Source organism: Monopterus albus, unplaced genomic scaffold (assembly GCF_001952655.1).
Source record: "Monopterus albus unplaced genomic scaffold, M_albus_1.0 scaffold3.1, whole genome shotgun sequence".
NCBI classification, from domain to species: domain Eukaryota; kingdom Metazoa; phylum Chordata; class Actinopteri; order Synbranchiformes; family Synbranchidae; genus Monopterus; species Monopterus albus.
The window spans coordinates 4473572-4493272 of record NW_018127883.1 but is presented as its reverse complement, the minus strand read 5'-3'; the positions used below and the strand labels follow the sequence as shown (position 1 = coordinate 4493272).

At 39.8% G+C, this 19701-nt stretch overlaps 3 protein-coding genes across 5 annotated transcripts in view; 1 reads left to right on the top strand and 2 right to left on the bottom strand.

Moving 5' to 3' along the window:
• Window positions 1–515: 515 nt before the first annotated feature.
• Window positions 516–5361, top strand: slc29a3 (solute carrier family 29 member 3). 2 transcript variants are annotated; one of them, XM_020596909.1, is made up of 7 exons: window positions 516–657; window positions 1543–1613; window positions 1718–1962; window positions 2434–2516; window positions 2900–3126; window positions 3980–4142; window positions 4373–5361. In XM_020596909.1, exons 3-7 carry the CDS (start codon window positions 1843–1845, stop codon window positions 5001–5003), a joined length of 1224 nt encoding a protein of 407 aa, XP_020452565.1. In that variant the 5' UTR covers window positions 516–657; window positions 1543–1613; window positions 1718–1842; the 3' UTR covers window positions 5004–5361. The 2 variants fall into 2 exon arrangements, with proteins under 2 accessions (XP_020452565.1, XP_020452557.1); XM_020596901.1 differs by having other exon boundaries at window positions 1543–1962.
• A 4537-nt stretch (window positions 5362–9898) lies between these two features.
• On the bottom strand, window positions 9899–17903 carry psap (prosaposin). 2 transcript variants are annotated; one of them, XM_020601931.1, is made up of 15 exons: window positions 17784–17903; window positions 14950–15083; window positions 14682–14756; window positions 14452–14577; window positions 13033–13260; window positions 12798–12941; window positions 12651–12707; window positions 12144–12149; window positions 11513–11683; window positions 11322–11414; window positions 11044–11227; window positions 10658–10821; window positions 10491–10571; window positions 10208–10315; window positions 9899–9971 (listed from the first exon to the last, which is right to left on the bottom strand). In XM_020601931.1, exons 1-15 carry the CDS (start codon window positions 17815–17817, stop codon window positions 9936–9938), a joined length of 1641 nt encoding a protein of 546 aa, XP_020457587.1. In that variant the 5' UTR covers window positions 17818–17903; the 3' UTR covers window positions 9899–9935. The 2 variants fall into 2 exon arrangements, with proteins under 2 accessions (XP_020457587.1, XP_020457595.1); XM_020601939.1 differs by lacking the exon at window positions 12144–12149.
• Window positions 17904–19338: 1435 nt separating this feature from the next.
• The window catches only part of mrps6 (mitochondrial ribosomal protein S6), a 4495-nt gene continuing 4132 nt past the window's right edge, over window positions 19339–19701 (bottom strand). The window contains exon 2 of the mRNA XM_020602888.1: window positions 19339–19454. The gene's annotated coding sequence lies outside the window, so the exon portion shown is untranslated. The remainder of the gene's footprint in view (window positions 19455–19701) is intronic.

Genomic DNA, 19701 nt, shown 5'->3' with positions numbered 1-19701 from the left:
AGGATGTGGGACCTATGGATATATACACACATACATATTTGAAGAGAATACTTTTACTTTGTAAATCATTACACCTTTACAATGCCTTTAAGCCACAACTTATTGGCTTAAATATATTGAAAATATATTACTGAAAATATATAGTCTGCTGTTGGCGTATAAGTAGCCTACATCAATTTACTGTAAAATGAATAACAAACGTATGTTTGTTTAATCAGTTTTCCTTAATTTTTGAATATGTGCTTTTATTTTAGAAAAGCAATATCGGAAAAGTATATGTCCGGCATAACCATATGACTTCCGGTATGTCGGTCTGACTATCAGAATAATAATGTTGCTCACTTTTCACTGTTAAGATTTAGTCTGGATCTTGAGAATATATTTCAAATAAATCTTGGGCTATGAAAAGTATTTTGTAAGTGAAATTCAGGTTTCCATCATGCAAAATATACGTTAGATATATAAGTTGGTTTGGTTTAGATTTGTGAAGATAGTTTTATTCTGAAGGACACGTACTGGTTGTCTTACTGCTGTGTTTGATTTTAATTGACAGTTTAGATAATGGCGTTTGCCAGTTTGCAATGAAATGGATTTTTCTGTCAGTGTAGCGCTTCAAGAAAAGACAGAAGCAAAAGCCAGGGAGTCTTCAGTAGAGTGGTATGTTTATACTTATACCCTGTGGGTCGTATACGTTAGCTTTGTGGGTAACGTTACCCAGTTAGGTAATTGCTAATGTTGGTTTACGTATATACACCTTGGTGTCCCTAACAAGCAAGTCAAACTTGACGTAGTTATCTGTTCGCCTGAAGACCATAATAACAATCAGTATAATGTTGCAAACGAATACTGAAAACCCTTAGTGACAAGGGACATACAGTACTTCCTTGAATGAAACTGCTTGGTGTAATTTTGAGCTTTTTTCTTGGGTAAACATAATTGTGAAAACTGGTTCCTCATCAGGACACTGCAGCTTTGTGCTGTCATGCCAGTCTTGATTTATTCTCCGTCAGTAGTTAACCTCTTATTGTGCAAGCAAGTGCAGAGCCTGGTTTTCTGTTTGTGTCAGTGGTATTCACATCACTTTTTTTATGACTGACATGTGATGTTGTATATGCAGATGTGGGATGAGAAACTATGGTGATTGCTGACAGTCAGTGTAATGAATCAAACTGTCACATGCCTTGAAAAAAAATGCATGCTGTTAGTTGCCTTATCTGTTTGTAGATATTGCCAAGACAAGATTCCAGTTAGATAAACCAGGACTGCTCCTTACTGTGGGCGAGCTGTGGTTTCACACACTGCTGTCAAGTATTAATGATGCAAAGGCCCCCAATCAGTGTTACTGGTGCAGCTTCAATGAGAAAATGACAATGTGTTCCAGTCACACTCCACATCACATGAATCATGGTGATGAGTCATTGTTTAATGGCTTAACTTTTGGTTTTCCTGTGGCAAACCTGTTGATGCATGTGTTTCTATAATAGGATACATTTGGAAAATAGCTGTCAGTATTGTTGGCTGATGTGACTTCTTGCTCTGCAGCATCACAGGATCTCGAGGACATCCTGTCTTTCACAGCTTCAGCCATCCCCCTTTTCACTCAGCTTTACTTTGTGAGTATCCTTTATTCTGTCTGTGAAAATGGACGGCACAGAGTTTGAGCAGCCCAGTCTCAACTCCTATGTTCCAACTGCTCTTGGCGACCATAATGCATTAGAGGATGAAGAGCTCGAGGACCAGAGTTCGTCTGCGTCACTCCTGCCCAAACCTTCCTCAGCGACTGTAGCTGTACGCTACAGTCCAGAAGACACTTACTGTTTAGTATACATCATTTTCTTTCTGATGGGCATCAGCTCCCTGCTCCCCTGGAACTTCTTCATAACAGCCAAACACTACTGGCTCTACAAGCTGAGTAACAGCACTCGTCACAGCAGCAATGAAGAGCAGCGCTCAGACCTCAGTGTGAGTGAGAGGGCTTCTAAATGTAACTGCGCTATATATATTTTGAGGTGATGTTCTTAATTATCTTCACATTTTAATGATTAATTCTGTGAACTCGGCACATTATCTGCACCATATATCCGCTAAAGCAATAAAGCAGTACACTCTTTATGTTGTAATAGTTGAGGATTACAGCAGAGACCGTTTTACACAAGATTGGCTATTTGTAAAAAAAAAAAAAAAAAAAAAAAAAAAAAAATTGACATACCAAACAGCAGGTGTTCATTCAAACAGTCAGGAAAACTGTAAATTTCTCTTTTTGGACAATGTTTCATTTGATTTGATTAGCAAACCACCGCAAAAAGAAGGAAATAAAAAAAACGGTGAGATTTTCCCCTCTCCTTTTCACTTCCTCTTACTTTGTCTTTATGTGAGTGCATCAGTGTGTGTTCAGGCAAGTCTAAATGATATCTTTTCTCTAACTTTTCACAGGACTACTTTGAAAGTTATCTGTCCATTGCCTCCACGGTGCCCTCTGTGCTGTGTCTGATACTCAACTATGTCTTAGTGAACAGGTTAAGTTCCCCTGCACACACAAACAGAGCACACTTGTCTGTGGACTACTTTCTTCTTGAGTCTCTCTGTGTCCAGCATCTAAGTAGTATAGTTTCACATGCTCTGTGTTGTTTTGTCTCTGGCTGTTTGGCTGTTCCAGTGGCACATTTGTCCTGTCTGGGGTCTTAAATGTTGTGCGTCTCTTTACCTTCTCTCTGGATGTTGATCAGTCTGTATTGGCCTGAGATATTATGAAGCAGAGTGTTTTCTCTGCAGCAGGAAACATTTCTGTACTCAGTCAGACCAAACAGTGCAGCACAGAGCAAAAGCTTCATTTGTTGTCTTTATGTTGATCACCAACTGTTTGCTAATCCCCATACATCTGTGCATGTTTTGTTAATAGGGTGTCTTCAAACGTGCGGATCCTGTCGTCTCTCTTTGTTATCCTTCTGGTGTTTGTGGTGACCACGGTGCTGGTGAAGGTGGATGTGTCAGGCTGCAGGATGGAGTTCCTTGTGGGCACGCTGGTCAGTTTGGCTGTCATCAGTGGAGCCTCCAACCTCTTCACTGGCAGCGTGTTAGGAATCAGTGGGCGTTTTCCAATGAGGATCTCTCAGGCCATAATATCAGGTACAGTCTTTCTTCACCCCAGGGATGTCATTTTCATATTAATGAATAAACGCTTGTATTGCTAAAAACACTTTACACCTTTAAAGAGCCTTAACACAATTTGTCTCTTGTCCAGTGCAGAACAGGAAAAGCAGGCATAGAAAATGGATGAACTTATATGGGCTAGAAGTGTAGGATGATGACCGTATGTAGTCATAACATTCCTGGGCGTTGCTACATGTCATCTCCCTCAGTTCCTGCCGCCTTTCTGCTGTACTATCCAATATGTAAATGCAAAAAGGAATTTATAGTTGGATTGAATACATAGAGGTAAATTTGGTGGAACACTTGGCAGCTCAAGTGTCTCTTGTTAAAGAGACATAGCATGCTCATTTCCAGCCATTTAATGTTTAATCTTGGGTACCTCTAAATCTGTTTCCCCTAACCTGAATCTTAACATTATCCTAACCACAACCACTGAGCGGAGCGTTACGTGAAACAGAGTTTTGAAGAGGGGAAACGCATCTCGACGGGAGGAACAAAAAACACTGACAAATAAGCTACATTTTCGACAATACCTCAAATCCTGACATGTTCGAGCCAGCATGATGAACCACAGCAGCATTAATAAATATGAATTTCTCCTGCATAGATAGGTAAACAGTGTATGCATTTGCAAGATGTGTGAAAACCATGTTGCTCCTCCATAGAAGTAGAACTAGAACATACGCACACCTAATTTTTTTGAGCTTTAGGTCATGTCTGAAATGATAATTCACCATTGTAACATTGTATAAGTCAGAAAACAAGGAAAAGCATGCCACGGGCTCTTTAACTGACTGCACAATAAACTGAAGTCCTTTTTTTATTTCAGGCCAGGCTATGGGAGGCACGCTGAGCGCAGTAGCATCAATAGTGGACCTGGCAGCAGCTAAGGATGTGACAGACAGTGCTCTGGTCTATTTCCTGACGGCCGATATCTTCATCCTGCTCTGCATCATTACGTATCTGCTACTTCCCAAGTTGGAATATTCAAGGTCAGTAGCAAAGATATTCTGGTTCCCCTGTAGATACTTATGCTGCCTATCAAACCTGTATTTTGATGTACAAATGCAGGTGATTAGAACACATCCCATTGCCTGAAAAAACAAAACAAAACAAAAAAAGTTTTTTGATGCCTTACCTTCCCAAAATTCAGAAAAAGTCTCAGTGCCCAGAGAGTTTAGATGTCCCAGCTGTTCTAAAGCATGCTGCACTCTCTCTCTAGACACTACATGCTAGAAGCAACATCCAGCAGTCCAGGAGTAATGAGCGAGGGTGGAGGTGTTTCAGGTACCATGAGAAGAGTCTCCGTGCCACCACTGCAGCCCATCCTCAGGAAGACATGGGTGCTTGGCCTGAGTGTCTTCTACGTCTTCTGCATCTCTATCATGGTGTTCCCTGCCGTTTCCTCAGGAATCCAGTCTGTCAACAAAGACAGCGGCAGCCAGTGGACAACCACTTACTTTGTGCCCGTCACCACTTTCCTCATGTACAATGTAGCTGACTTGTGTGGCAGGCTCTCCACAGCCTGGTTACAGGTTCCAGGCCCCAAGAGCAGAGTCCTGCCTGCACTTGTGCTGTGTCGCTCCATCTTAGTCCCACTTCTCATGTACTGTAACTATCAACCGAGGGATCATCTCCACACAGTGCTGTTCACCCATGATGCGTACCCTGTGGTCTTTAACTGCCTGCTAGGCCTCTCTAATGGCTACTTAGGCACTCTACCAATGATCTATGGCCCAAAGGTAGTACATCGGGAGCTGGCAGAGGCCACAGGAGTGGTCATGTCCTTCTTCCTGGCTCTGGGGTTGGCTACAGGATCTGCATTCTCTGTGCTTATCGTGCACTGTATCTGAACGAGCAGTTAAGCAACACCGCTAAACAGTGTTATGGTGGAACTGGACAGTAACATCAGTGCACCCCCTGCAGATGAATACCAGAAGCCACTGGTTTGCTGTGGAAGAAAGTGCAGATAAGCTTCTCACTGCCACTTTTGACCAAAAAGCTCCAACACACCTTCATACCTCACATTATTGTTTATACTGCTGTGCTTCATGGTGTGATCCACAGAGCTATACCCACCGTAACTTGACCCGTACATTTCTGAGAGTGGGTTTTTAAGCACTTACACTCCATAGGGAGTAGTTCAATTAACAGAAGCTTAGATTTTATACATTTAACACTGTAAACATTTTGTACTGATTTAAATTGCGGTGAAAAATTTGGGGGCAGATGCTTTTTTTTTTTTTTAATGAAATATGCAGGTAGCAAAGAGACATCTTAAAAGTCAAACACTTGCAGTGTATAGAACTTTATTGCAAGACCAAGTTATTCTATACATGGCAAGTGTGGCCGGAGTTTTGACCTTTTATTGACAGTTTATTTTTTCCCCCCTCCATCTATGTACATCGGCAGCAGGTGAAGTTGTGCCAGATGTTTGTTCCAAAGAAGCACATCTTATGCAGGAATACACAATGAAACTATGCAAACTCAAACATGCTTAACTGGGGTCTGCTGTCTAAACCATCTACAGTATTGTTCAAAATAATAGCAGTACAATGTGACTAACCAGAATAATCCAGGTTTTTAGTATATTTTTTATTGCTACATGGCAAACAAGTTACCAGTAGGTGCAGTAGATTCTCAGAAAGCAAACAAGACCCAGCATTCATGATATGCACGCTCTTAAGGCTGTGCAATTGGGCAATTAGTTGAAAGGGGTGTGTTCAAAAAAATAGCAGTGTCTGCCGTTGACTGTACAAACACAAAACTATTTTGTACAAACGTTTTTGTTTCTAGGATTTAGCAATCCTGTGAATCACTAAACTAATATTTAGTTGTATGACCACAGTTTTTTATAACTGCTTCACATCTGTGTGGCATGGAGTCAACCAACTTGTGGCACCTTTCAGCTGTTATTACACTCCATGATTCTTTAACAACATTCCACAATTCATTTACATTTCTTGGTTTTGCTTCAGAAACAGCATTTTTGATATCACCCCACAAGTTCTCGATTGGATTAAGGTCCGGGGATTGGGCTGGCCACTCCATAACATTAATTTTGTTGGTTTGGAACCAAGACTTTGCTCGTTTACTAGTGTGTTTGGGGTCATTGTCTTGTTGAAACAACCATTTCAAGGGCATGTCCTCTTCAGCATAAGGCAACATGACCTCTTCAAGTATTTTGACATATGCAAACTGATCCATGATCCCTGGTATGCGATAAATAGGCCCAACACCATAGTAGGAGAAACATGCCCATATCATGATGCTTGCACCACCATGCTTCACTGTCTTCACTGTGTACTGTGGCTTGAATTCAGAGTTTGGGGGGCGTCTCACAAACTGTCTGTGGCCCTTGGACCCAAAAAGAACAATTTTACTCTCATCAGTCCACAAAATGTTCCTCCATTTCTCTTTAGGCCAGTTGATGTGTTCTTTGGCAAATTGTAACCTCTTCTGCACGTGCCTTTTTTTTAACAGAGGGACTTTGCGGGGGATTCTTGAAAATAGATTAGCTTCACACAGACGTCTTCTAACTGTCACAGTACTTACAGGTAACTCCAGACTGTCTTTGATCATCCTGGAGCTGATCATTGGCTGGGCCTTTGCCATTCTGGTTATTCTTCGATCCATTTTGATGGTTGTCTTCCGTTTTCTTCCACGTCTCTCTGGTTTTGCTCTCCATTTTAAGGCATTGGAGATCATTTTAGCTGAACAGCCTATAATTTTTTGCACCTCTTTATAGGTTTTCCCCTCTCCAATCAACTTTTTAATCAAAGTACGCTGTTCTTCTGAACAATGTCTTGAACGACCCATTTTCCTCAGGCTTTCAAATGCATGTTCAACAAGTGCTGGCTTCATCCTTAAATAGGGGCCACCTGATTCACACCTGTTATTTCACAAAATTGATGACCTCACTGATTGAATGCCACACTGCTATTTTTTTGAACACACCCCTTTCAACTAATTGCCCAATTGCACAGCCTTAAGAGCGTGCATATCATGAATGCTGGGTCTTGTTTGCTTTCTGAGAATCTACTGCACCTACTGGTAACTTGTTTGCCATGTAGCAATAAAAAAATATACTAAAAACCTGGATTATTCTGGTTAGTCACATTGTACTGCTATTATTTTGAACAATACTGTAACTGAACTGATCAGGCTTTAAACAGAACATTTCCAATAACTCTTGGACTGATCACAATTTCAGTGTTCACTTGAAAGTGATTACTGTAACCTTGGATTTTTTTTTTTAACAGTATGTCTTGTATGCATTTTAAATAGAGTTTAAAGGGCATTAAGTATTGCATCTTTGCAATTTAGACTATTAACAGCATTACTTCTCAAACTACAAATAAAGTGCTACATTACTGTAGCAATGTTTTGTATTGATATCGAAAAGGTATGGAAGAGGATTTGGGCCACTTGGGGGGAAAACAAATTGACTATTCTCTCAGAATTGACTTTTTTTTTTTTTTTTTTTAAAGTCATCTTTAATCTCAGAAAGTTGTGTATTGTCCAGGGAATTATTTAAAAGACCTAGACATGACTGCTGAGGTTGCACAAATAGCCCTTCTGTAACAAACAAGGGGCCAGAAGGCTTTTCTCAAGCTTGATAAGAATACTGGGCTGGGTTTAGTTTACAGCAAAAGGGGAAAGAAGAAAAAAAAAAAAGTAAACTGAATGGACTGGGATCACTTTAATTGTTAAAAATTTACAGATCAGCTGACATTTGAAGCAGAGACATGATCTTTCTTTACATTAGAGTGCAGACAATAGTTTCACTGACTAATTAACTTCATATTAGTTCCTTAAAATAAGAAACACATTCCATCTATAAAATAGAAATTTGTAAAGCATCACACATACCACTAAAAATAATGCCAGTCATTCCTACTACACTGAGTTTCTGGGGATAAAGGAATCAGATACAGCTAGGGGCTCAGAAGAGCAGACGATTGATACGGTGGCAACATAATGACAGTGAAGCTTTGTGAAATCTGCTCACTGAAGCAGTTAGACTGAGCTGCTGTATCACCCCCCTCAAAAAAAAAAAAAACAGATGTGCAGTCCCTTTCCATCATGACAGTCAAAATAGTTAGTTTAACCCTTGTGATCTCAAATGTACTACTAATTCATAGCAAAAATGTACATGTACAATATATGAATCTTAATTTTTCATATTTCAGTATTTTTTTCTGCCTTTTGTTCCATAAATATCTTAAACTTCAGACTTACTCCAAACTACCATTCAGTCATTCTAAGGATTCTAACCCTTTAAATGCCCGTTTGTGAATTATGAAATATATATTTTCCATATAATAGTAGATGGATGGGGTTTTGGTGGTGAGTAGAGTCTTGGATATGTCAAAGATTAGCAACAAAATTGATTAGATTGAATTAGTATTTTTTTATGTAATGCCAGGTAGTCCCTCTTGACATGTTCGTGGCCAAAAATGCCCCATTGACTTACACTGAAACCACTTTTTCCTCACTGCCATTACAGTATAAAACCATGTATTCTGTAATGTCAGCATTTCATTTTGAAGAATAGTAGTGATGACATTTTTACTCCATTTCACCAGATTCAACACTTTTTCCATTGTAGACTGATGCATGAAATTTGTGTATTTTTGCCATATTATGGAGCCGTGTGACAACCAGGGGGCCCCAAGAGTTTGCGCATGTTTTGAGGGATTGTTCCATGTGTCTTTGAAGAGGTGCCCGAGTAAAAACGTGGCCTCCTGCCTTTGCTGTACTCAAAAACAAAATCAATAACTGTTAGTGTGTATATGCACCTGACTGCCTTCACAGCCAAAGGTAAACAAGCAGCTTGGCTGCGGTGTCATTTCATTAGCAAAGAAGGAGAGCAGACCCCCCTCGGTCTTCAAATGAATCCTGCAGCGTAGCGCGCGCACACGCACACCTCTTGGGGGCCCCCTCGTAAGTCACACGGCTCCATAATATGGCAAAAATACAACAATTTCATGTATCTGCCTACAATGGGAAAAAGGTTGAATCTGGTGAAAATATCAAATATCACTACTTTATTTCAAAATGAAATGCTGACATTACAGAATACATGGTTTTATACTGTAACGGGAGTGAGATAAAAAAAAAAAAAAGTGGTTTCAATGGAAGTCAATGGGGCATTTTTGGCCACGAATGTGTCAAGAGTATCTGGTTTTACATAAAAAAAAAAAAAACTAATGCAATCAAATCAATTTTGTTGCTAATCTTTGACATATCCAAGACCAAACCCCCATGCTCCTACTATTTATTATATGGAAAACAACAAATTTTTGGTGTTTTTTTTTGTAATAAATATTTCATAATTCAAATCAAACTGGTATTTAAAGGGTTAAAATCCTGAGAATGATTGAATGTTTGAGCAAGTCTGAAATTTATGAAAAAAAAAGCAGAAAAAATATTGAAATATCAAAAATAAATATTCATATTGTTATACATGTACATTTTTGCCACAAAATGCATAAAAAAAAAAAGTATAAATGACATTCAAGTCTAAACGACACTGTAGCTATACTTTTGAAATCCAAAGAAACTTTCCTGCCAAAATTCATTCCACAAGCTGTAACACAGCTAAAATGATTGCCAAATCAAAAAAACAAAAACAAAAAAAAAGCCCCAAAAAGGGCATGAAGGTTAAAAACTGAAAATAATTTGAGTCTATTAAAGGAAAACATGACCAAAATTAAGAATAAGAGACAGTTCTACAGTGTTTTTAATTCCCTACAGGTCAGTGTATGGCGATCTTCCTGGCTTTATACCCACACATGGCGTCTGCAGTGAGCCACAGCCTGAAAGACAAATACAAGTGGTTATACACAAAGCCAACTTGTGTACCAGTGTTAGATGAAACAAAACTGTTTAAATATGTAGTGCAGTTAGAAGGAAATGTGCTATTGGGCAGCATTAGTGTCTACAGTTTCTCAATGATTTGTTATTGAAGATAATTCATATTCTCCTATCAGAGTTGGGAGATATCTGGGGATGACATGTTTGGTTCTCAAAAATCCTACACAAGATTACTCACATTGCACCGAGTGGCTGTTTCCATGTTCTTGCACCAGAACGCAGGTCCCCAGCTGCACTGCTCTGTTCCAAGCAGCCGGCGCACAGCTTCAGGGCAGGCTCCCACTTTCTGTTACATATACATACACAGCTCAATTACTAAACTGGGTGGCAGGCCTGCAGTGCAATGCAAATATTAAATTTATTGTCCATTATTAAACAATTTACACACAAAAGAGGTAAATTGACATTAGCTGTAAAATCAGGATTTATTTAGTTGCAGAATAATCTAGTTTACACTTTACCATGCACACAAAGTCTGGATCAAGCATCTGGAGTAACAACTGGACAAGCGCTGGCTCATACTGTTCAACCATCTGGTCACACTGTTGACAAACACAGTGGGTTAATCTAGGGTTGTCACATGAGAATAGATAAAAGTTACTCAAGGTAAGAAGATGCAACTACTCACCTCACTCTGCAGAGAGTCGGGCAGGAAGAGGCACACTTTCCTCACGGCCTCCTCAATCTCAGATGCTGTAGCATTTTTCTCCAGAATTCTTTCTATGTAATTGACAGCCATTTTGCACACCTCACAGAAGCCACCAGCTTTAAAGCGAGTTTGGTCAAGTGCAGCTGCAAAGAATTAGAGCAGAAAATCAGTGTTATTACCCTTTTGAGGAAATACACCATTGGGTTCACAGAGGCAAATAAAACTTAAAGAAAAAAAAAAAACAACCCTCACATCATGAATGTGAATATAGGCAGGTGATATAAAAGCATGGGACAAAAATGAAAGAGATGGTAGCAAAACTTAGCTGTCAGCATTCAACATGGCTTTGAAGAGTCAGGACTTACGGACATATGCGCGTCTGGCATTATTGCAAAGTCCCAACACTGTGCACACAGACTCGGGGTCAGCCTCCTGCACCAGCAGTTCGATGATGGCCTCGCCGTATACCTCAATCAGACTCTTACACTGTTCACTCAGACTGGAGGGCAGAAGTGTGCACACCTTCTCCACAGCTTGAATCACCTGCTCCTGAGATAAAGACATGGGTCAGCTTGACATCAGAGCTCAGTCCAACTGCACCAACTTTGTACAGTTAAATCTTCTCTAGTAGCACATATCCTACCTCTGTTGTCTGATCCTCCAACAGACTCTCCAGCTGTTTCATCACAAACTCACAGATGGCACAACTTGGGTTTTGACGGACACGCACCATGGGCTGGAACACAAAGAGGTAAAGTCTTGTGTCACATTGCGCAATTCTGTATCAACATCAGGTGCTGACAAGTCAGCAGTCAGCTGCCCACCACACCTCACCTTAGCAGACTTGTCAGTAGCAGACTCCACTTTGGTGGCAGGGACAAGTTTGACAGCGGGTACAGCCTTGGCAGTGGGTACCCTCTTGGCAGCCTCCAACTTCAGCATGGGAACAGACTTCTTCATAGCGGCCGCACAGAAGCCGGCGCCAACACAAATATCCTTGGGTTGCTGATGACAGAGACAATTAATAATGAGGACACATGCAAAGGGCTGCAAACCTTGCCAAGCTGCCAACATTCCACAGCATTATCATCCATGCAATGTGCAGAAATTTGTATGATACTATGCAAAAAGATATGAACGCAGTTTTCATTTATGAGATTCACTGTAACACATACACAGACTGGCAAAAAAAAGGGCCTTTTTTGATGAGGATAACCACTTTATATATTAAAAAAAAAAACCCAAAAATAAAAACCAGCACATAAACGTAGCCCTTCCCTGTAGTAACAGCCACTTAAGCGTAAAGCGCCCAACCAAGCAGAGTGTTGAGCTGATGTAGTTCAAGTCATAATTACATCATTTATGTGTACCTCTACAGTGTAAGGTGAATAGTGCTAGTTGAGAGGACAGCACAAAAAGCAAAGACTAAGGGTTAAGAAGCTACTGGCAGAACATAGAGACCTACCTGTTCCTGGGGGGAGCAGCACACAAAACCCAGAGCAGGAGAAAACAAAGCAAGACAACATGAACAGACATGTGTTAGGTAATTTCTTAGTTAGATAGATATTGATTAGAGATCTGTTGTATTAGAAAATGTTAGTATAGCCAGGATGTCTTGCTCAGGCTGTTAAATGCTCAGTTCATTGTCATGAGTTCTGCAGGCTGCATCTATGTATAGAATAAAGCCTATACATGAGAAAAGTAAAGGAGGAGCATGGCTGAAAAAGTCAACAGAAATTAAGAAAATAAAAAGAGAAAGTAAGGAATTGAAGGGTGTAAATACAATTAAGTCAGCAGGCCAGGTGGTGCTTGATATGGGCTTAGCACCACCCAAATGTAAAAATTACCACAGCCATTAGTTGGTGATGACCAGTTCGTTATTGGAACATAATGACATTCATGTTATTTAGGTTTAAATATGCACAAAACTAAAGATTTTCTTGAACTTTGAGTAGGAGGTTAGAAGACTCACCATGGACATGAACTGCTGGAAAATAACGGGACCATACTGGCTAATATACTGTTTACACTGCAATAAAGGGAAAATGTTAATATACAGTATGTTCAGCAAGAAAAAGGTTTATTAATCAAAACTCCTCCAATCTTGTGAGGTTCTCACCATGTCAGACAAGCCTTCTCCAAGCTGGTCACACTGTTCCTCAAAACTTTTAATGAGACTGTCAAAATATGAGGCGTTGGCCTTGGCTTGCGCTTGAAGATCGGTTAGAAACTTGACGCAATCATCGCACACAGTATCAGTTTCCTACAAGGAAGATTTGCAGCCAAATGAAGACAATAATTATCACCAGTAGATGACATGTTGCCGTTTCTGTGGGGGGAGAGTTATGGTGTACCTGCTTTGGAGTCTCCTGTTTGGAGGCTTCCTGCTTGGGCCTCTCCTGGGGATAGAGCAGTCCAGGGACATTGAGGAGGAAAGGAACCATTGGCTGGGAAAGGTCAACCTGAGGGATTTCATTGGACATAAGCTGTTCCGGATCCTGAGCCTTAGCCAGAACCTTAGCCAGAGCTGCCTGCTGAGATGTACACAGCCCAATGGCACCACAAGCCACACCAGGATCCTCCTAACATAAATAAAACAAAACACACACTTTAAAGCAGTTTTCACACATGAACTCTGGACTGCCTGTGGAATCAGGTCTGCCCTTCCACACATGTAGCACACAACAGGAGATAGTCCATGTCAGACGTTCTCACCTGCTGGAAATAATCCGTTTGGTTTATTTGGGGGGTGGGGAATCACATTGTGTCTCCAGTTAGATATTTTTGTTTGTACCTTCATTAAAAATGACAGTTTTTCTTCACTGTCGGACATTTGTTTTCTTTCAGTTTCATGCCGGTCACATGATAGAACATCATCAACACACCCATAAGTGCAGTGTGAATACCCCAGACAATACGCACCAGTTTTCTCACATGGGCTTACTCGGACATTATGCAGACTTTGTACTAGGAAGCTGGCAGAGTAAAGTCCACTTAAGTCTGGGTGGACCGACTCGGACATTGACGTTCTCACACACAGCTCACCCGAGTAAAGTCTAGATAATTTCAGGGTTCCAGGGCATGTCTGAAAAGGGCTTAAGATAGTTTAAGAACTGGGTATTTTATAGTCATATGCTTTATTTTGAAGCTTGTGCATGTTATCTCTAAACAGAATTTAAATATATACCAACTTTAAAACCTGGATAAATCACACAATCAAATAAGCTTAAGAAATTCAACTTGAAGATATAAACCAAAGTCATGTTTTGTTACAAAGCCTATAAAACCAGTCTTTTGTTCTTCCCACAGTTGATGCAGCAGGTGAGAGCTGAAACAAGGAAAGCTCTCCCAGTCATGTGGTTTAGTATTACACAGTGATGGCTCTGTTCCCTTTAGACTTTGACTCATTTCCCCATCAATAGTCATTATTCAGCTGACTGCACTTTGCTCACAGCCACTTCTGCTTTCCCTTTTCTGATGCCGAGGGGCAGATGAACCATTTACTTAAAGAGTCTTAAATGAAGTCAAACGATAAATTGAAATGCAAACTCAACTCCATCAAGATCTTTGGCAAAACTTGTTTACAGCTTAGCTGAAAGCATCTGATATGGTTCCAAATGGTTACCTTGTATTTGCACAATTAAAAAAACACTAACCTGTGATGGCTCTAAACTAATGTTATTACAGCTAGTTGCTGCACTTCCCACTGGCTTTTGATCTCATTTTAAAATTAAAACAGAATAAGATTTGGAAGACAGATTGACTATAATCACCAGTTCTCCGGTAATGATTCCTATGATGATAGGGAAGTAATCATCCACCAACTCCTTGCACTCTGCCGTCATATCTTTATCATGTATGAGCTGGCAAGCTTTCTCCAGGTATCCAAGAACCTCAGACTGCAATCACAGAAATATAACCAGATATTAGTCTTCCAAAGAAGTGACGTAAAGTTGCAGGAGCTCATTTACATACAGTGAATTATTTCTTCTCCTACTTTTACCTCAGTGGCATTGTCCTTCAGTATCTGCGCCACCACAATCGCCACCTCCTTACACAAGTCACATGGCACCGTTTTCTGAAACCAGACAATAATACCACACACATTTCATAGTGAGAAATACTTCCAAGTGTACAAATACATGAAACTTCTATTATTAGGACATTTCAATTCAGAAGAATCCACAAGGGATTGCCATGTTTAGGATAAACAAAAGAAAGCTATATTGAAGGCACTTGTGACTTCTATAAAATAACATGTGGAGTCTCACCATCTGGGGCTTGTTCCACACATTCTGCTGGCAATGAGTCACAGCTCCACACAGAGATGCAGTCTTTACATTCTGACACCAGTAGGGAGGCCCACGAGCACATTGTTCAGTGCCCAGGAGAGGGATGGCCGCCGCTGTCAAGTATGGAGATGTCAAATTTCATACTTGAGACAGACCTTTACTACAGAATTCAGACATATGACAAAACCATATCCTCGGATATGTTATTTCAGCTTAAAAAGGAAAATGTACAAGCAAAAACAGTTTTTCAAATTCAATATTCAGTTCCTACAGCCACTTTCAATTCAATACAGCCAATGCAAAAAAGGGGGGAGGGGTTGTTCTCCATTTTACTGAAGTGGAAAAAGCATAGAAGGACATTTTAACAACTCATCTACACTGTAAATTACATGCAGAAAGCAGTATTTTCTCAGAATGAATTTCCAGCTGAGCTAAATGTATACACTATTGTTTTGCTACATCTTTCGATCTCTGCCTGGTGACCAGTGACAATCAACAGGAGAAATTCAAGTCTGACATACTTCCTCAAAACATTAAGGAACTCACTTTTGGCAAGCTTAACCTTAAAAACAACTGCTAAAAGAAAGGTCAAACTAAACCTTGTCAGCTGATTCTTAAGATGCTGATTAAAATGAACCGGCATAGCCAGGATTTTTTTTTCAGAGTGGCAGCTATGCCGTTCCAGTTTAGGAACTAGTCACTCGGACATTCCAAGAAAAGCACTTATCAGTCACCTGCCTGTTAGTTTTAGATTCAATCATCTGCTGTGTCAGGTGGTCTAGCCTAGCTAAAACAATCAAATCTAATTGTGCTTGCTTTATGAAGCAAACATTAGTCATTGTGGGTAAATACCTTCCAGGGAGAGGAAAAGAAAACAAAAACACACCAAATCCTATCTGGTCAAATTGCCAAGTCACATTAGTATATGTCATTAAAACTGGCATGACTCATCAAAAACCAGCCAGTCAACACTGGTCAGAATGCTACAGACAACGAAGACACACCACAAGGGGAATTTATTATTTACATACAGTTGCAGATGAGGGTAGTCATGTTGTTATGCAGATAAAACTCTTTGACCCAATGCAAAAAAGGTGGGAGGGGTCGTTCTCCATTTTACTGAAGTGAGAAAATGATGCAGCACCATTTCCTCTTTTCTCTATTACTTTCTTATTCAGTGTGTACGTGTGTGTGTGGGGGGGCACATTAACTCCATCTCAGATAGGGGGGGGAGAAAAAAAAAAAACACTTTGGAAATGTTAACATGCTGCCAAGATAAACATGGCTTTAATGGGAAATACAAGCTAATTTAACAGCTTACTGAGAATATTAGCTGCCCAGTAAACACCAGCTACAGGGTTCCAGTGTGGGCAAGTCACTCCCACACCACTAGAGTGACATGAACAGTAAAAACAACCAAGCTGTTCAGACAGACTGTGCTGAGTCATCTGCATTACAGGCCTACATTTGTCTCATGTCCTGCAAGTGTGATTCTGAAACAAAAGCTCATCATAATGTGAGTGAATCAGCATCACATGACACCAAAAGACTGTAAAAAGGATTCCGATTCATTGATAAACGGCAAATGACCAGTGAAACAGTAGGCTACAAAACTGTCTAACCCAAAAACCAAAGATTAGCAGAAAGCAAGTAACATTTGTTAAGCAATGATTATTACTGAGCTTGTGACACACACACACACACACACACAGCAAAGGAATGCCTGCAACAAGCACATACAAGAAGGTAAAGTGAAGCATTACATGAAATCAATTTTAAAAGAAGTCAAACTTGAGCATTAAACACAAAAAGTACAAATGTCAAGATTTACAACCAAATATTGGCAATTAACCATAGATTCTACTCTGATAATAAGTAAACCATGATCATTTCTTATCCATATTTCAACTGCCACAAAACAAAGCCAAAAATATGTACTTTATAAATTCCCTATCTGTCGTAAAGGTATGCCGTTTCATTGACCCAGTAACTTGTTTGTTGGCTTCACTGCCCCAGTGCTGTCTCAACATAAAGATAAGATAGCAAAGTGGCAACCCTGCACATACAGAAAGATAACGCCACAGTTACCTGTACAAAGAAGGAACAAAAACTGAAAACAAAACTTAAAAGTTAGACATGTTACCGAAAATCTGAAATGAAAGACACTGGTTTAATTGGAGAATCGATCTAAACTTCTTCGAGAAACCAAACCAGGCTCAGCTGACCAGGTACATTAACGCTGGTTAGCTAACGGTAGGCTAGTTGGTCAAAGCACATTTCTGTTCACATGACAAAACAAGTTGTACCTACATAAAATCACAGTACAAGTGATCATGAACGTGCCAGTTAGCCAACTGCTCGGGTAACTAACTTGACGATAATGTTACACAAATAAATACTATTGGATTTTCAACGCCCTAACTTTACAGAAAACGTCGTAGTGATGTATTTAACTAGTCAGTCAACTAGCTAGCGCTAGCTGGCGTACTTACGTTAGCCGAGTGGGCTAAAGACAACGCCTTCAAACATCAACCGCCAACGATCAAAATTCAATTAACAATTACAAACTTATGAGAACAACATCTGATTTCTCCTTATAAAAATATCTATAGTACGCCAGCGTCATCGTTATCAGCCCGAATGGTTTACCAAAGCTAACACTACTGGAAACATTTCCGTGTTTTGATATTGAAACGCACTTTAGCAACGCTACTTACACCGCTAGTCGTCATTATGATGTGAAAACTGTCGAAATGTTATCGAATACAGTATGTAAAACACGATAAATACTTTTCTTTGCTTATTGACTTTACCTGAAGACACGAAGAACAGAGTTAAGAACAGCATGACTCCGCTGTTTTTGACTGGAAGGTGAAACAAATCTGAATGTGATGAGCTCCGCAATGCAGACGCAGGAGCTTGTTGATTCTTTTATGATGCTGGTCAGGTGACTCAACCGCTCATGTGACTCTGCCCCAGCCTGCCTGTCTGATGTGATCACTTTGTATCGAAGATCCAGAGGCTTAAACTTAGTTGAAAGACATTTTTTATTGAATCTTTTTATCCAAACACACCTATGTGTAATTAACAATCTTGTGAAACAAGAGATTTTTATGGCTTAACTGTCTACAGCGTTAAGTTGCTGCACAAGGATTTCACTTTGCACAGTCGTAGTTCCAGTGGTGGTTGTATAAGATTTAGTAATTGTCTAAATAAAAAGCAGATGAAAAGGCAAGAGGAAGGACAATTTCCTCCCGTTTAAGTGAAGATGTTAGTATTGCCTTAAGTCCAAGAATGCATGGTGATGTAGAGAAAAGTGAAGGTAAAGAAGATGATGCCCAACCAAAGCCCCTGGGTTCATGCATGATATCCTGATCCAACTCCAAGGAAGCAACTCATTGGGTGTGCAAACCCTGCTTTTTTGTATCCATTATGTCTTAATATAAGTGAAAACAAAACTTGGAGTGAAGGAAGCTATTTTTGTCGAAATAGAACACCCCTCACTAATTAGGGGTGGTGAACTAAGACACAGCTTGTCATCCATCTATAACTCTGTTTTGAGAGCTCTGCATTCCCACCCTAATTCACACCAGGACAATAGGCGTCGGGCCACAGGTGAGGGTTCAAAGACAGGTAACGACGTTCACCGATACCGGGCTATGATGACTCAGTCATAAGTGGACATTGGTGGCCACCAAAAGACTGGAATCACAACATATCAGTCATTAGGGGACATTGTTGGAAATCAAAGGCCTGAAACACCACGGATGGGAATAAATATTTCCGGCTCAACACCAGTTGAACAGAACTGATGAAGCCTCTCAGATGAGGGGTGAAACGTCTTCTATCTAAAACCAAGTCCACTAGATTTTCTACGTTTTTCAGCTTACTATGACCTGGATGACTGAGAATCTGCACGGACATCAGGTGAAGACACCTCAGTGTTAGTTTCTTACAAAAAATTTTTTGGATGTCAGTAATCAAGTCTGGATGGCTACTGTAATAATATTAGGCACATGAATAGGCCTGCTATCTCTGAATTTGAGAATCCCAAACTGGAGGTTTTTGAAATTGACTATTGAGAATTTAACAAAATGAGAAATTCTAACCACAAATTCAAAAAAAATGGTTTTCAAAGTCATATTTCAATGCAATAAATTAAGTAGTATTTAAATTTCAACAAAAATATTTAGTAGTTAAGCTACTGATATAATTAAAATAAAGCTATTTTTTGCAGCCATACCCAAAAGACTATTAGAAATATAAACCACATGTAGGACTGAAATGAAAAGAAGTGAATTTACCATCACATCAATAAACATCATTTAGAATACAGTCTAAAAAGTTTTAACAAGAAGTGAAGAAAAATTTGCAGGTAAGAAAAAGTTTATTAAGACAACATCCAAATGCAGGCCAACAACTATGGAAATGGTCAAAGAAGGAAGCATCACACTGTACATCTTCCTGATATGAGTGGTGAAAACCTGTAAAAACAAAGAAAACATATTTTAGATCCTGACTGATAACGGCTGTTAGACAATGACATCAGTATGTGAGCGTTTGAGAGAGTGCCCTCTGGTGGACACACCAGGTGATACAGTGGCATTGGTTCTATAGCAACATACAGTATCTTTGATTTTCTGCTATTTCTCTTTTATATATATATATATATATATCCACACACACACACACACACACACACACACACACACACACACACACACACACACA

Bases quoted from the DNA above. Each gene is read 5' to 3' on its own strand.
- slc29a3 (XM_020596901.1), top strand. From the start codon at position 1,642: ATGGACGGCACAGAGTTTGAGCAGCCCAGTCTCAACTCCTATGTTCCA. The intron at 1,963-2,433 runs GTGAGTGAGAGG...AACTTTTCACAG, and splicing joins AGCAGCGCTCAGACCTCAGT to GACTACTTTGAAAGTTATCT. The intron at 2,517-2,899 runs GTTAAGTTCCCC...TTTTGTTAATAG, and splicing joins AACTATGTCTTAGTGAACAG to GGTGTCTTCAAACGTGCGGA.
- psap (XM_020601931.1), bottom strand. From the start codon at position 17,817: ATGCTGTTCTTAACTCTGTTCTTCGTGTCTTCAG. The intron at 13,261-14,451 runs GTGATTATAGTC...TATTTATGTTAG, and splicing joins GAATCATTACCGGAGAACTG to GAGGATCCTGGTGTGGCTTG. The intron at 9,972-10,207 runs GTGAGTAATCTT...TTTGTCTTTCAG, and splicing joins AAACAGCCACTCGGTGCAAT to GCTGTGGCTCACTGCAGACG.